At 36.9% G+C, this 16,259-nt stretch overlaps 1 protein-coding gene across 1 annotated transcript in view; it reads right to left on the bottom strand.

Moving 5' to 3' along the window:
• The window catches only part of LOC150087120 (twitchin-like), a 3,511,780-nt gene that overhangs the window by 3,133,240 nt on the left and 362,281 nt on the right, over positions 1 to 16,259 (bottom strand). Inside the window, 1 exon segment of the mRNA XM_090372971.1 lies at positions 11,576 to 11,666. Within this exon segment, the coding sequence (XP_090229097.1) occupies positions 11,576 to 11,666 (91 nt within the window).

The raw sequence follows: 16,259 nt of genomic DNA on the forward strand, positions 1-16,259 counted from the left end.
TATACAGTACTCTAGGTGTGGCCTGACCATTGCCTTATACAAGGGAATAATCACCTCCTTATCCCTGCTAGAAAAATTCCTATATATCATTGACAATACACCATGAGCTACTCTTGCAGCCCGTCTGCACTGCTCAGAGAACTTCATATCTGCCTGCACAACCACCCCCAGGTCCCTTTCATTCTCTACCACTGTCAGTGTAGTACTACAGAGTTGATACGTTGCTCTGGGGTTGCTGTTTCCCATGTGTAGTACTTTACATTTGTCAATGTTAAACTTCATTTGCCGCCTCTCAGCCCATCTGCTCAACCTTTCCAATGAACACAAAATGAACATACAATGAAAGGAGAGAGCTTGCTCACAGGTTGGGATGACAAAGAATGCACTATGACGGGTATTGGAGATTCTTGCTTCCTTGTGTCTTTTTTAAGTCTCTTTGAAAGAGAGAAATCATGGTCAGAGTCATTGTCATGTTGAGAGTTCTTTGGCTCTAAACATGGAAATATATCAGTTTCCATTTCTGTTCCTTTTAGCCCTCAGGGATGGATTTTCCACCAGGTTACCGGCCCCACCACATGGAGGCAGGAGCTGTGCCGCCAGTGACCAAGTGATTATTGAAGTAAGCTGGATGTTTGGTTAGTGTTTGATAAGTAGACTAGAAAAAAGAAAGATGGATTCCCTTATTGGGCTCTAACTTCTGACTTTGCAAGTACAGAACCACTTGAAGTAAATGAAAACCATACAAGAAAAGAAATATTAGTAAAATAATAAGAGGAGTTTACCTCAATATAGTACGTAGAACACTTCCGTATGATACCCTCCAGAAATTAAAACGGAAAAAACGAAAAAATCGGCAACTTACCGGTACAACTTACCGGTAAGTTGTACCGGTAAGTTGCCGATTTTTTCATTTTTTCCGTTTTAATTTCTGGAGGGTATCATACGGAAGTGTTCTACGTACTATATTGAGGTAAACTCCTCTTATTATTTTACTAATATTATTATCAACGTAGAACATATTGAGTATTACAGCTCTGATTCATACTATCTAAGAAAAGAAATAAAACTATACAGCAATACCTTGCTTAGCACGGCTTCAAACAGCACAGGTTTCACTATAACACGGTTTTCAATTAAATTTAAGTTGAAAATTTACTGTACATATTAAAACTCATTCAATATGTACTCTACATATATGCTGCATTGTTGTAGCCTAGGTATGCTGTGGTGCCAACTCTATTGTCTCATATATGCTGCACATATGCCAGTAGTCCCCCTCAGGCAGTCAGTGGCAAGAGTATTCAGTATTCTTAATTCCATCCTGATGAGACGACGTGATAGCTTTTCAAACTTTTCATTTCACTATTTTTTTTACCCCTTTAAATATGATTGAAAATATATCTGTATCTTGGTTAGAAATCATTACCAACAACAAGCGTTATGTTTGGCAGGATTTTTGCCCCATTTGGCAAATGATATCATTGGTTTTGAATTGCAAGTTCAGACAATTGCCAAAGACATTGTGAAGATCAGAAAAGACTTGGGATTCAAAACTTTGGACACTGCCAATGTACATGACTGAATTGACTCGCATGCAAATAACTTAGATGATGCAACTCTCCTAGGCGCCTCCGTAGCCAGGTGGGAAGGAGCAGCAGTGCGTAGCACATGCTTCTTGATTAGACCGGGGTTCGAGCCCGTCACCACCAAATACGGAGGATGCGGAAAGGTCAGGGAATGACCACCGCATATCCCGGAGCAATATGGCCTTAGTTGCTAATGCTCCTAAAAACCAAAAACAACAACCAAAAACAACAACAGCAACTCTCCTTGAAATTGAAGAGAAAATTGCATATGAAGAAGAAGAAAACAATTCTGAAGTGGTACCAAAAGAATTTTCAACAGAAGAATTGAAGAAAGTTTTTCTGGGCTTGACATGGCCTGCAAGGCAATTATGAATGGAAATCGAAATGTTGTATGTAGCATCGAGATACAGCAAATTTTATAAGATGGGATTCAATGCTACAAAGACTTGTATACTGAGAAAAAGAAGAGATGACTTCGCCAAACTTATTTTTGAAATACACAAATAAACAATAAAGCTTTTTTTCTCATCTCTCATGATGAGAAAAAAGCTTTATTTTTTTTTTCTCTCTTTTCGTTAATAAAATTTTTACAATATTTTTTATTTCTAATCCTTTTAATTGGCTATCAAGTGCAAATTGTTTATAGATTTATTATAATTTGTTTATAGACTGTATCTCTGGTATGCATTCATTTAAAACCCATTATAATTATACTTCAATCAGCACGGTTTTACATAACACAGAACAGTTTCGGTACCAATTATCAGTGCTATGCGGGGTATTGCTGTATTGTTTTATAAGAGCACTTCTATAAACTGCACAGAGAATATCGCTTGGCACTTTGGGCCCCTTTGTTAGCATTCCTGACTTGGGTGCATTGTCTAGTTGTGGCTTGGATGGCTTTGTATTAGTAGAATTTGATGTACTTTTGGTCTTTGTTACTGTTAGTGTCTCGCCATCTGTCAGGATGGATCTGGCCCATTGGACAAGAGATAATTAGGATGAATTGTAATATAAGTCTGTGGTGAAACCTCTTTAGTGTTTTTAACTGCATTATAGAATGATTTGGAAGGTATCATGTTTAATATCTGTTTTCGTGCTTCTTGGTATGAGACATTTTTCTCTACCTTTTACTTCAATATTTTCTTATCCATCTTCCATGATTCACAAATTCTGGAATATGCAGGGCGAGCACCCTGGCAGTTGGGACACTTTGGTGTTACAGCTGTGCATTTTGTTTGGGAGTGGTCCGGAGAGCCACACGAGGGGCAAATGGCCTTTTCTTGAATAACCATACTTCTGGCATTTAAAGCATCTAAGTGGATTTGGAATGTACGGTCGATCGGATCTTACAGGAAAGGTAGCTAGCTTTAACTGATGCAGGAAGATTTGAAGTGTTAAAGGTAAGGATTACATTTCTTGTGGGTATAATGACACTATCTTGTTTGGTCATAATTTTTTTAGCACTGATGACACGTTGTGCCTTAAGTTCTTCAGCAATTTCATTCTCAGTAACATTAAGGAGATCCCATTCCAAAATGACTCCTTTTGAGGAGTTTAAAGTTCTGTGTGGGCTAACAGAAATGGGAAGGCCTCCAAAGGTCATTTGCTTCAGGAACTGCCTAGATTGATTTGGGTTAGATGTTTCTACAAAGAGATCTCCTGAGCGAAGTTGTTTGAACATTTTAGGAGTACTTGCTGCAGCTTCTACGCTTTTCTGCACAAGAAATGGAGATAAGCTGTTAAGAGGTTTTGTTGACAAAGAATGCAGAATTAAGAAAGCAGGTATGTCAGATGATGAATCAGATTTTTTTATTCTTTTAGCTTGAGATGATTCAAGTTCATGTGAGCATGTAGGCTCTACAGATGGTGATATTAAAGAATCCATGTTTGCTCCTTTTTGCCCCGATTATTGAATTTATATTCAGGTTACCAGCCCCACCATGTGGAGGCAGGAGCGGTGCCACCAGTGACCAAGTGATAAGAGGTTACTGGTTAATGTGTTAGAGAAGTTTGTTATATAAATTCAAAAGAAAGGTGTATTCCCTTTCTTGGTATAAAGCTTGGTATAAAGCTCTTTATTTAGGAGCCAAAAAGAAATAACTTTGAAAGAAAAAAAACTAGAAATCTCTTAAACTACTCATTTATAGAAAGGACATTTTCAAATCGCTTTGGAAAATCGCTAGATCACTTCCCTTGGCACTTTGGGCCTTTAAATACATCTCCCGTAAGCAAAAGCAAGTTGGCTCATACTTACTGAGGAGAGCCTTGATGTCATCACTATTTCTATGGAATCCACGGCAATTCCATTGTAGAAATTTAAATGTACTCATTATTTAGATTTATTGGGTCTGTCTGGTGGCTTCCGAAGGGCTGAGAGATTTGTTTTCTCAGTCCTGGATTTATCTCTCTTTGGAAAGACTGGTCATTGGCCTATATCCATATCTTCTTCTTCTTCTGTCACAAAGAGTTCCAGGACAGACTCATCCTATACTTCCTTATCTTCTACATCCATTGTTTCTCGGAATGAAGGTGGCTGTTCCAATTTCTTTGGAGTTTCTTTAGCACTGTATTTTGGAAGTGGTGGAGCTTTAAGAGGTACGGATATAGGAGTGGCAGCTGACTGTGATTTTTGGATGGACTTTTGGGAACTTAATAAATACCATGCAATGGGAGTAAATGACTCCCTTGGTGGAATAGTCATATCAGTCTGAGTACCGATGATACTTTTCCCAGAAGCTTTCTGGGCGTATGAGGGCTTGGTGCTATTTATTGGTTGGATGCATTTTCTGGCCTCCTGATAGATGTTCAGCTGTTTTTAGTTTTTGGATTTCTTTTTCATCCTTCCACCTCTGAAATGCTTGAGAGTATGCAGGGTATTCTCCTTGGCAGTTAGTACAACTTGGCTTAGAAGCTAAACATTCCTTTCTCTTGTGGTCTTTAGCACCACAGCAAGCACAGGCAGGGGTGCCATGACAAGCTGTTTGAGAGTGGCCATACTTTTGGCATTTAAAACACCTCAGTGGCTTCAGAATATAAATCCTCACTGGGCAGTTTAAATAGCTTCCCTTTATGGAACTTTGAGGCTGTGGGGTGTTGAACGTTAGGATGAGAACTTGGGTAGGGACAATATTCCCATCCTTCCGCATCGATATTCTTTTGACAGCCATCACTCCTTGGTCTCTTAATTCAGAGCAGATCTCTTTTTCAGAAACATTAAGAATGTCCCACTCTGATATGACACCACATAAAAAATTCAGGGTTTTATGGGGAGTAATGATGATGGGTAATCCCGCTAACAATGTGGCTTGCAGAAGTTGCTCTGCATGTTTTTGGCTAGCAGCCTCAATTAAAATGCCTCCAGAACTTAGCCTGTTGACAGATTTTGGAGATCCTGTCAACCCTTCTAATCCTTTCGGGATGAAGTAGGGGGACATTATCCCAAGTGCCTCTCTCCGGTGGAATGGAGAATGAGGAAAAGCAGTGTCACAGATGGTGGTCTATCTCCAGTTCTGGGTCTTTTTGAACTGCAGTTATCTGTATCTTCTGATTGGTTGGGTAGGGAGTCTTGTTGGGGCCCCAGAAGAAATAGAATTTAAATTACTCATATGAATAACAAAAATTTCCAATGCCCTAAGTACCTCACCCACCACGGAGCTCTACGAGGGGATGCCCAATCATGAAGTAGCAGCAGGTACTGTGTACAGGAATAGGATGGCAGGTTTGCTTAGGAACACCATACCCACATTTCCAATAAGCCTTGATTCTGTCCAAGAACCAAAGAGAGGGAGACTTATTGGAATGCAGTTGATCCTAGCAGTAAGAACCACCTGCTGATTGATCCCAGTCGAGCCGGCCAGGACCTCTCGTCTTGTCAAAGCAGGAGCTGAAGTGGTGTATTAAGGCTGGGCCCCTCAACCACCAGGATACCCCATTCCAAGTTTCCACGGGTCGTGGTGCATGGCTGCACATGCCGGATTCCAATTATGTAACCTTGGAACCAAGGTATGGGCATTAGATCCCAGTGATGCTAATCTGGAAGACCAGCAGCATCACTGGGAGGTCCCCTCACCACATACAGGTGCCCACGTCGGGGAGCAAAAAATACAGAGTACTATAGAAAACAGGTGCTGAGTGAAAACTGCCCTAATGTGGGACAACTGTATAAAGAATTCTTAAAATCTATTTACTAATACATTTCATCTAATAAATTGAGTTTCGTTAACTTGCTTTCCAAGCCTACAGCAATTAGTACAACTGAAACCCATAAATCTTTAATTATATTAACTTTTGCTATTATATATTTCCTCTTATTTTATCAATTTCAAACTATTAAAAAAATAATTATCCTAAATCATTAACAAAACATTGATTTATCTCATTAAACAAACCAACTATCACTCTGTTAATACTTTTTAAACTATTTCACAAGAAAAAAAAAAAAAAAAAAACAGAGATTTTCAAAGACTAACAATTTAAATGGTGCTCTTATAAAAGACACTTAAGCACTGTCAAAATCAGCATGAATGAGAAGGAATAATGCCACCCATACTGAAAGTAATGCTCAATTGTTCATCTAATAGTTAGCATGCACAGATATGCATATCTCTTTAGCATAATTTCAAAACACTACTATTCATTCACAGAACCACCTCCTCGCTACACAATCAAGAAATTTCTGTATAGGGAGGTTATATGTCAACTCATCTACATGCTAATGCCCACAAAAAACTTCTTTTTTTTTTTCTGGATCAACTGGCAGGCAAGACAGAAAGAAGGATGGTGAAGGAAAAGTAGGCTGCATAGATGGACCACCCACCTATTCTGTGACAATCATTGTCAATACACCATTTTGTAAACTTACAGATCCTGTACTGCCAATCACTTTGGTCATAAATGCTTGCACAACACTCAAACTGCAAGAAAACGAGCAGGAATGCAAGAATTGTACACATCAGAGGAAAATGGACAACTATAGTCAGCACAAGTTAGCATTAGCATTAGTAGAGGCATTTGATGCAAGAAAGCAAGCTTATGCAGCATCAGCCAAAAAAAAAAAAAAAAAAAAAAACCCACTTCCACTTCACACCTCTGTTTGTTCAAAATACCTGTCCAGCTGAGCCTTAAACTTATTTAGGCTATCAACCTCCACCACAAGGGATGGAAGTCTGTTCCACCAACCAACCACCCGCTGGCTAAAGGCAAATTTCCGCACATCTATCCTACATCCGTCTTTCCTCAATTTCAATTTATGCCCTCTCAGGTGATTTTTCTGAGCTAAAGGAAGAATCCCATCAGCATTGAGCATGCTTAAACCATTCAAGGCTTTATACACCTCTATCAGATCACCTCGCTGGTGCCTAGTCTCCAGACACTGTAATTTGCAAAACTTAAGCCTTTCTTCGTAAGAGCACCCCTTTGTTCCATTCACTAATCTTGTTGCCCTTCTCTGTACTCGTTCCAGCAGCTCTACATCCTTCTTGAAATTAGGCCTCCAGACCTGTATACAGTACTCTAGGTGTGGCCTGACCATTGCCTTATACAATGGAATAATCACCTCCTTATCCCTGCTGGAAAAATTCCTGTATATCATTGACAACACTCCATGAGCTACTCTTGCAGCCCGTCTGCACTGCTCAGAGAACTTCATATCTGCCTGCACAACCACCCCCCAAGTCCCTTTCATTCTCTACCACTGTCAGTGTAGTACCACAGAGTTGATACGTTGCTCTGGGGTTGCTGTTTCCCATGTGTAGTACTTTACATTTGTCAATGTTAAACTTCATTTGCCACCTCTCAGCCCATCTGCTCAACCTTTCCAGATCCTGTTGCAGCAGCATAGTGTCAGTAGTGTCCTTGACAACCCTGCCAACCTTTGTATCGTCTACAAACTTGGACATTAAGCTTGATATACCATCATCAATATCATTCATAAATACAGAAAACAATAATGGACCCAACACTGAGCCCTGAGGGACTCCACTAATAACATTAGTCCACAATGAGCAGTGTCCATTGATTACCACTCTCTGTCTTCTCCCCCTCAGCCACCCGTTTATCCACAGCAGCAATTTGCCTCCAATGCCACACTGCTCCAATTTGTGCAGCAGTCTTCCATGTGCAACAGTATCAAAAGCCTTTCTAAGATCCAAGTATATAATATCAAAGTTATTCCCTGCATCCAGTTCTTTTGTGACTGCATCATAGTATCCAATCAAGTTGGTCAGGCAAGACTTCCCCTTAACAAAACCATGCTGTGTCTGAGCTATAACTGAAGTCTTGTCTAAATGATCCTGCAGTGCTTCTTTAACCAGTGCCTCCATTAATTTTCCTGGAACAGAAGTTAAGCTCACAGGTCTATAATTACTTGTGTCAGCCTTTGATCCTCCTTTGTGAATTGGGGTCACATTTGCACATTTCCAGTCTATGGGTACCTCCCCTGAGTCCAAGGAAGCTCTCATAATTATGGCTGAGGGTTTGCTTACTTCCTTTGCTGCCTCCTTTAATATAACTGGATAGATCCCATCCACCCCGGGTGCCTTTCTTGTGTTTATCTTCAACAGTTTCTCCTCCACTTTACTCCCAGTTATTTCAAGATTCTGTAGCTGACTGCTAGAGTTGAATACACCTCTGGCATTCCCCTTGCTGAATAACTCCTCATGTGTGAATGTCGATGCAAAATATTCATTTAGTTTGTTAGCTACCTGAGCAGGATCATCAACAGTTGACCCATCAATATCAAGTGGACCAATCTGATTCATCCCCTTCCTTCTAGAGTTTACATAAGTAAAGAACTCTTTGCTGTTTTTCTTTGCATCCCTTGCCAAGGATTTCTCGTAATCTGCCTTCGCCTGCCTAACCTCCTTTGTAACTTGGTTGCATATCAACTTGTATCTATTATAGTCTTCTGTGTCATGTGTTAATTTGTAAGTATCCCATGCATTTTTCTTCTCTGCCATATGCCTCATTAGTTCATCTGACATCCATTTTGGCCTAAACTTTGAACAATATTTCTTAGTTGGTATGTAAAGCCTAGTAGCTTCCAAGATAAGTTCTTTGAATGCTTCCCATTTTGAATTTGCTGTTGGTAACGTCATCAGTTGGTCCCACTGTAGTTGCCAGCTCTGCTGTCTATACTGATCAGTAGTGGACATGCTCATTGTAACAGTTTACATGATACATACCCATCATTCAATATTTTGAATCATGCTACTTTAATTCTTTCACTTCAATTTGTTTCCTTTTCAAAGCACAAGTTATTTAAACAAAAGAAAAGAAATTTTTTTTTTTTCATTCCATTTTCTTTTAATTTTGCATGGTTTTCAAAAAAATGCAATGTAAATATAGTAGGTGTGATTTTAAAAAAAAAGTCTGCATCCACGCAGTTACTTATCCCTCAAAAATTTGGGCAGCACCCCAAAGGGAGCGAATTATTTAAGTTTTTTGGAGCATGGGCAACTAAAGACATGCTGTGCAAAAGTCCATTAACTAAATACATTAAAAACAGCAGTAACCTACAACTGGTTACCACATTCAAATGTTAAAAAAGCTAAAAAAACAATTAAATCAAGATAAAACCAGTTAAAGCATGTATAAAAATATTATACAAAAAAAAAAAAAAAAAAAAAAATATATATATATATATATATATATATATATATATATATACACATGCTTTAACTGGTTTTATCTTGATTTAATTGTTTTTTTAGCTTTTTGTACATTTGAATGTGTTAACCAGTTTGTGTGTGTGTGTGTGTGTGTATATATATATATATATATATATATATATATATATTTCCTAGTATGTGAAATTGAAATATAAATATTATAATAAATATAAATTGTAAAATTAAATTATTATGTTTTATTTTGTTTTATTCCCAAAATGGGATACCTTTCTATAAGGTTGCATCCTAGTCATTGATTTTACTTTTTCTTTTCTGTTTACCTTTCTCTTTCTTATTCCTAATTTTCATATCTCATGATCTATTAGAGTATTCGAGGGGGAGTGAGATACTATAACTATCCTTCTAACTTTTCCGTTCGCCTTTTGTTAGCACTGGCTGCTGCTCTATCTTTTTACTACACACTGATGCCTAAAAATATTTTATATGCTCTTTTTTGCTTATGTAAATTTAATTTTGGCTATCCGTCGGGCTAACAGTCATCGCACTAGCTTGCTACTAAATTTAGAAATTTAGTTATTTATCTGTTTTGGCCTAATTTACTTTTTGCTTTTTGGACTTTGCCTAGCTGGACGATGACTACAGAAACGGATAGCTCGTTAATTACGGTAGTTACATTGAAAGGGTTAGCCCTAGAAAAAGTCCTCTTCAATGTAACCTATTGCCATAATTAACTTTTTAATGTATCGATTTTTATATATTTTGTAATATATTGCTTAATGCATAGCATGTATTTTTTCCTGGTCACGTTAGGTACCTATCTTGGTTATTGGTTTAACTGACAAGCCAATATATTATTTATATTATATTATTATACTACCACCTAATTCATTTACCTATATATATATATATATATATACACACACACACAAATTTATGATTTTTAAAAACTGAAAAACTTCAAACACAGTCTTAGTCAGGCAAAACTTGGCTGATATGAAAAGCTCAGCCAGGCAGTGAGGAGTGCTAAAACAGAAACAATATGCATTTAAAACTCATAGAATTTGATAAGCACCAGCTTGACAGTTAAAACTGTGTCAGAGTGGTTGCACACAGAATGGTCATCAGCCCTCAACAGAAAAGAAAAGAATGATGACAATGTCCTATGTGCAGCTAAACTAAAACAACTAGCTCTTTACAATTCCTGCACAGACTTGTCTACCATGTTTTAATTACAGGCATTGTCTGATATAATTTATTTGTAATCTTTGGATTCCATAAATCTTACTATTGGGAGTGTACCTTATTAGATATTATTTGTCTGTAGTCTGTACAGGAAATGAACAAGCCAGAATTATTTGGAAGATTGTCGAGTCAGCTGATACTGCATTTGTTATTCTGCTAGATCTTTAGCCATACTGCCTAGGAATCCAGCAGGAACAGATAACAAATATCACATTCATACATACACTCTCTGTATGTATGTATCACATTCATACAGAGAGTGTATATTCTGCTAAACCCATGACAAAACTGGATAAGAAGTGTACCTCGTCACTGATACAGCCTATGATGCACATTCAAAATTAGGCCTAAACCTTGAACAGTATTTCTCAGTTGGTATGAAAAGCCTAATAGCTTCCAAGATTAATTCCTTGAATGCTTCCAATTTAGAATTTGCTTCTGGTAACATCCACAATTGGTCCCACTGTATAGAATTTAAAAACTCTCTCAGACCACTGCAGTTACCTTTACGAAAGCAAAAACCCTTCCCTTTACCCCTAATGGTAGTTACATCTATAAGTAAATTCCACAACAATACACTGTGATCACTGCCACCTAGTGGTTCCTTTATCTGAAAATTCTTAATGCATGAATAATCACTACTGATAATCAGGTCAATAATATTACTGCCTCTGGTTGCCTCTTGAACATGCTGCTGTAGAAAACAATCATCCAATAAACCTACAAAAGTCTTGCCGGTGTGCAAGTGACCAATCCACAAGTTCCAGTCAATAAAATCTCTTATAACAGAATGTGTTATAAGACATTCTGATTTACTGGCCCACTCTGTTTCTCTGTACAATTGTTCGTTGTACCCATCAGAGTCATTAGGCTTATAACATTAACACTACAATTGCTTTTCGTTAAATTAATGCCTTAAAATTAGTTTATGGCCCACATCATTTATATTTATATTGTAAATAGATGACACTGATTTCATATTCTCATTTATTCATATTAAAAACTAAATAAGTTAAAGTTTTTTTTTTTATATTTTAATTTTTTCTGTTTCGGAACAAAAGTCTCTCATTAAAAGAAAATTACTTATTACTGATAAGATTACAGCATCAGACTAACCTTCAATATTAAGATTTAGATTAGCATTAAGCTCTCCATGTTCATTTTTCATATGGCACTTATAAGCCCCTCCATCCTCATTAGATGGATCCTGTAAAAAAAACAGTAATAATAAATACTGTATCTATCACTAGGTTTTATAAATATAAAAATAAGTATTACTATACCTGCCTATTTTGAGAAATTTAAATCCATATACTTTTCTACATGTCTATTTTACTTAGTGCATTCTGTAGCATGCACAAAGTGGCAAAAACTACCAAATCAGCTGGTTCTCCACTGTGCGAGATAATTAGAAATACCAAATCAGCCATTAACTGGTTTAGTAACTGGTTTGGTATGGTTATTAGCAATCATATGAAGGCCATTCAGCAATCTGACTGGGGGAACACATTTATAATTTTGCCTCTTCTACTATAACCTTTCTTCCAAATTAATGTTAATTAATGCTGCATTAATCCTGTGCAAGATACTCTTCATCACTAAATCATATAATTAGATAATTAGAGTAACTTTAAATTTAATTTATATTTCACCTGGCTGGGGTAGGGGAGCACAATTTAACCTTTGTTAAATTAACAGAATTCCAAAAAATAATTAAGAAGAGTCTGACAAAATTATTAGGAAGACAGACATATGTAGAAGGAACACCTCTGAGGTGACAGGAATCATTGAGCAAATAATTAAGGCAGCTGAGATATATAATGGTTGAGGTAACCCACAGTGGGAATTCTGTGAGAAAAAATTATGTAGAGAGTGGCAGGTTGTAGATAGAAATGGATATCACTCAGATTAGAACTGAAGGTTGTGATCAGGTTCCTGACAAACTGAATCAGTATTTTGCATCTACATTGATGGGAGTTTTAAAAGTTCATCAAAATCTAACAGGAAGCTAAATGATTTTGTGATAACTGAAAGGAAAGTGAAAGAGAAACTGTTGAAGCATAACATAAAAAAAGGCACCTAGAGTGGATGGGATCTATCCAGTTATATGAAGTGAGGCAGCAAAGGTAGTAAGCAACTCCTTAACTATAGTTATGAACATGGAGAGGTCTCTAGGGACTGCAGATGTGCAAAAGTAGATGCAATTATGTTCAAGGGAAAATAATGGAGTCTCTGGTTAAAGAAATAATGCAGGATCATCTAGAAAGAAATGCAATTATATTGCATCCACAGCATGTATTTGTTAAGGGGCGATCCTGTCTGACCAATCTGATTGGATATTATGATGCATTTACAATGGAACTGAACGTAAAAAGTAATTTTAATATTATATACTTGAAAAGATTTTGATACTGTTGGCATAAAAGATTGCCATAGGAACTGGTGCAGTGCCACAATTAAGGGCAAGTAACTGCTATTGATAAAAGAATGGTTAAGTAGGAGAAGACAGAGTGGTTATTAATGGACTAATTATTAATGTGGTTATTAATGGACTCATTGTGGACTAATGTTGTTAGTATTGTTAGAGTTCAATGCTGGGCCCATTGTTGTTTTCTGTATTTATTGATAATACTGATGATGGTAATCAAACTTAATGTCTATGTTTGCAGATGATACAAAGATTGCAAGGTAGTTAATGATGGTAATTATGGCAAGCTACTGCAACAATATTTTTAAAAAAATTAGACAGATGGGCTGAGAAATGGCAGTTGTTTAACATTATCAAATGGAAGGTACAAATGGAAATTTTATGGTAGCAGAAATCCTAGGTCAATGTACCAACTGTGTGTTACAACTAAGGGTAGTGAAAAATGTAAAACTGAGGGTAATCATGTAACAAGATATGAAGTTCTCTGAGCAATGCAGACAGGCTGCAAGGACAGCTCATGGGGTTTTGTCTATGATATACTGGAGCTTTGCTAACTGCAGTATAACTCCTTGGAACTTTGCTAACAAGGATAAGGAAGTGATTATCCATTGTATAATTCAATGGATAGGATGCATCTTGAGTACTGCATAGAGGTTTGCAGGCCTCATTTCAGGAAGGAAGTAGAACTGCTGGAATGGATGTCTGATTAGGACAATGAGATTGGTGAAGGGAATGAAACTGTGGTCTTTCCAAGGCAGTCGTCACAGTTCTGCATTTTTGACATTTATAACACCTGATGGGATTTAGTATATACATTCAGATTCAACATGACAGATATCCTGCTTTAACTATTTGTGGTAGAAATGGGATGCTAAAAGTAAGTATGACGTTCTGTGTAGGAATAAGGTTACCATCTTTTCTAATCATAATGTGATGTGTTTTGCCTGTACAACTCGGTCTCTAAGCTCTGCTACTTCTTCTTTCTTCTTCTGAAACAGTTAATGAATTCCACTCTGTTACAACTCCCTTAAAAGTGTTTAGAGTAGCATTAGAGGTGACTGTAACAGGAAGAACAGCAAAATTTTTTGTTTTAAAAAATTCCTTAATACTTTTCTGTTCAAGAAATGGTAAAAGTCTACTTAGAGGCCGAGTTCCTGGTGAATGAATTATCGAGAAGGAAGGAACATCTTGTTAAAAAGATGCCTTTTTCTTTTATCCTTTTTGGTTGAGAAGTAGTCTCACGGTCTACACAAAGCTGTTGCTTTACCAATTACTACTTATTCTGCTGTAGCCTGGTTTAGACACACTAAATTGTTCACAGTTCAGTCCAAGCTTGGTTTGATCAAGAGCAGTTCCTCCTAGTACTAGTTAGGGTATGCAGAACCATCTCTACCTCTGCCCTACAAGTTCTATCCACTTCAGTACCTTTAGACTTATATCTAATTTACTGTGGACTTTCTTACTTCATTCATTAAGGGCCTCCCTGCAGAATTCAATGGAATACAAATTGATGTGTCCTCCAGTCGTAAAGAAGAAAAACAATGAATTTTAAATATTCTTCATGACCGGTGGCCACTTCACAGGTCTGATTTCCAAATTGGCTTAATTACAAAATTATTTATTCCAGAAGTTATATTTGTTAATAAAAACACTCGTAAATCGTTTTCTCCTAGGATGTTTTCTAGCTTTCTTTTAACAGCACATGGTTCCTTAAATTTTAAACTTGCCTATTTCCACCTTTCCAACTCCAAACTTTGTCTTTGCGGTTCTGTTGAGGATTCTACCCATGTTCTTTTCTTTTGTCCTATTTACAATGAATTCCGTTCATGGTCACTACATTCATTTACAATGAATTCCGTTCACTAGTCCAGTCACTCCTGGTCAGGAATCTGTTTTCATTTCCTTTCCTACTTTCTTTCAGTCCTTCCAGAATTTCTCATGCTCTGTCTTTCTTAAAAGATGACAGTTGTTGTCTGAAATATAAAAATATTTTACACTATCGATCAATAAAAAACTGCAGACATTATCAACCCACATGGAAGCCTCCTCAACAATTCATGCTGAGGGAAATGGACCATAATCTGCCACGCTGGTCCAGTGCGGGTTGGCAGATCGACCGTATTTAGCAGTCAAGGGCTTGAACCCCGGTCTACTCAAAGAGCATGTGCTACTGCACTCCCGCTCCTGACCACTCGGCTGTGGAGGCCGTTTTATCGATCAATACCTATACTTAAATTAAATTCATTCACAATTCCCAAATTCTTTCAGAACTTCACAAAGCTGCTTCCATAAATTTGTTAAAGTCTAAATTTTAAGGAACGTATAGAAACATTTTATTGTTGCTAATAACCTGGTAGCACAAATTGTATAAGCTGTAACATTCATCTCAACTGTTTGCTCCATTTTTTAACATGCATTAAAATTTAACATTTTGTAAATATGTTAATATTGTGTAAACAGTGATTAAGTTTATATTTAAAAAGCAACTTGTTTCTTTAGATTTTGTGGTAAAGTATGACAATAATATAATTTATGTCATTATCTTGAAAAATTTATTGTTCTGAACATCTGTTAATGTCTTGAACTGATTGGACATTAATTGCTGAACTAGGACATTTATCAACTGTAATGGTTACCTCTCCTTTTTTTCTGAATATGTAATTTTCTTTTCTCTTTTCTTTTTTTTTTGGTATAATTATTTGTATATTTGTTTAATTATTTGTGTATTTTGTGTCTGTATAATTTTCATATTCTGCATTTGTATAACTCTGAAAATTTTTCTGTCTAATTTCTTCTGTCTCAAACACGTTTTATAACTATTTGTTTAAAGATGTATAACTTTCTGTATCATTTCTTCTCTTGCAAACAGTTGAGTGGTTAATTATTTCAGGTTTTCTATCTCTAATTGATTCCCCTAATTTTTAACGAAAGTATAACTCTAAACAAAAGTTCCTTCAATTTGAATTCCTAATGTAACCTGAGATGGTTTCCTTCATGTTTACTTTGTTATCATAGCTAAAGGCATCTCCTCTATCACCACAGCATAACACGGTGGATTTGAATGATGTTCCAGGTGCCGCCATTTATCAGACACATACTACTACTAGTCTCATAGTCTGTTTTCTCATAGTCTCATAGTCTGGTGTCTACATTAGAGCATGCTGGCTCTACAGGTGGGGAAGTCATTAAGTCCATTTTTATACTACTTTTAGCCCTGAGGTCCTTATCTAATCCCACTGTGGAGGCAGGCCAGTAATGCTATAAGCAGCCAAGTGGTATTAGAAAAAGTGGTGTCAGGACTAGGGTATGTCTGCCAGGGGAAAAGGTTCATGATGTTGCAGAGCAGATATCATCTTTTAAGGGCACAAAAGC

The sequence above is a fragment of the Mastigoproctus giganteus genome, chromosome 4, assembly GCF_048544385.1.
Source record: "Mastigoproctus giganteus isolate SK-2022 chromosome 4, ASM4854438v1, whole genome shotgun sequence".
Taxonomy (NCBI): domain Eukaryota; kingdom Metazoa; phylum Arthropoda; class Arachnida; order Uropygi; family Thelyphonidae; genus Mastigoproctus; species Mastigoproctus giganteus.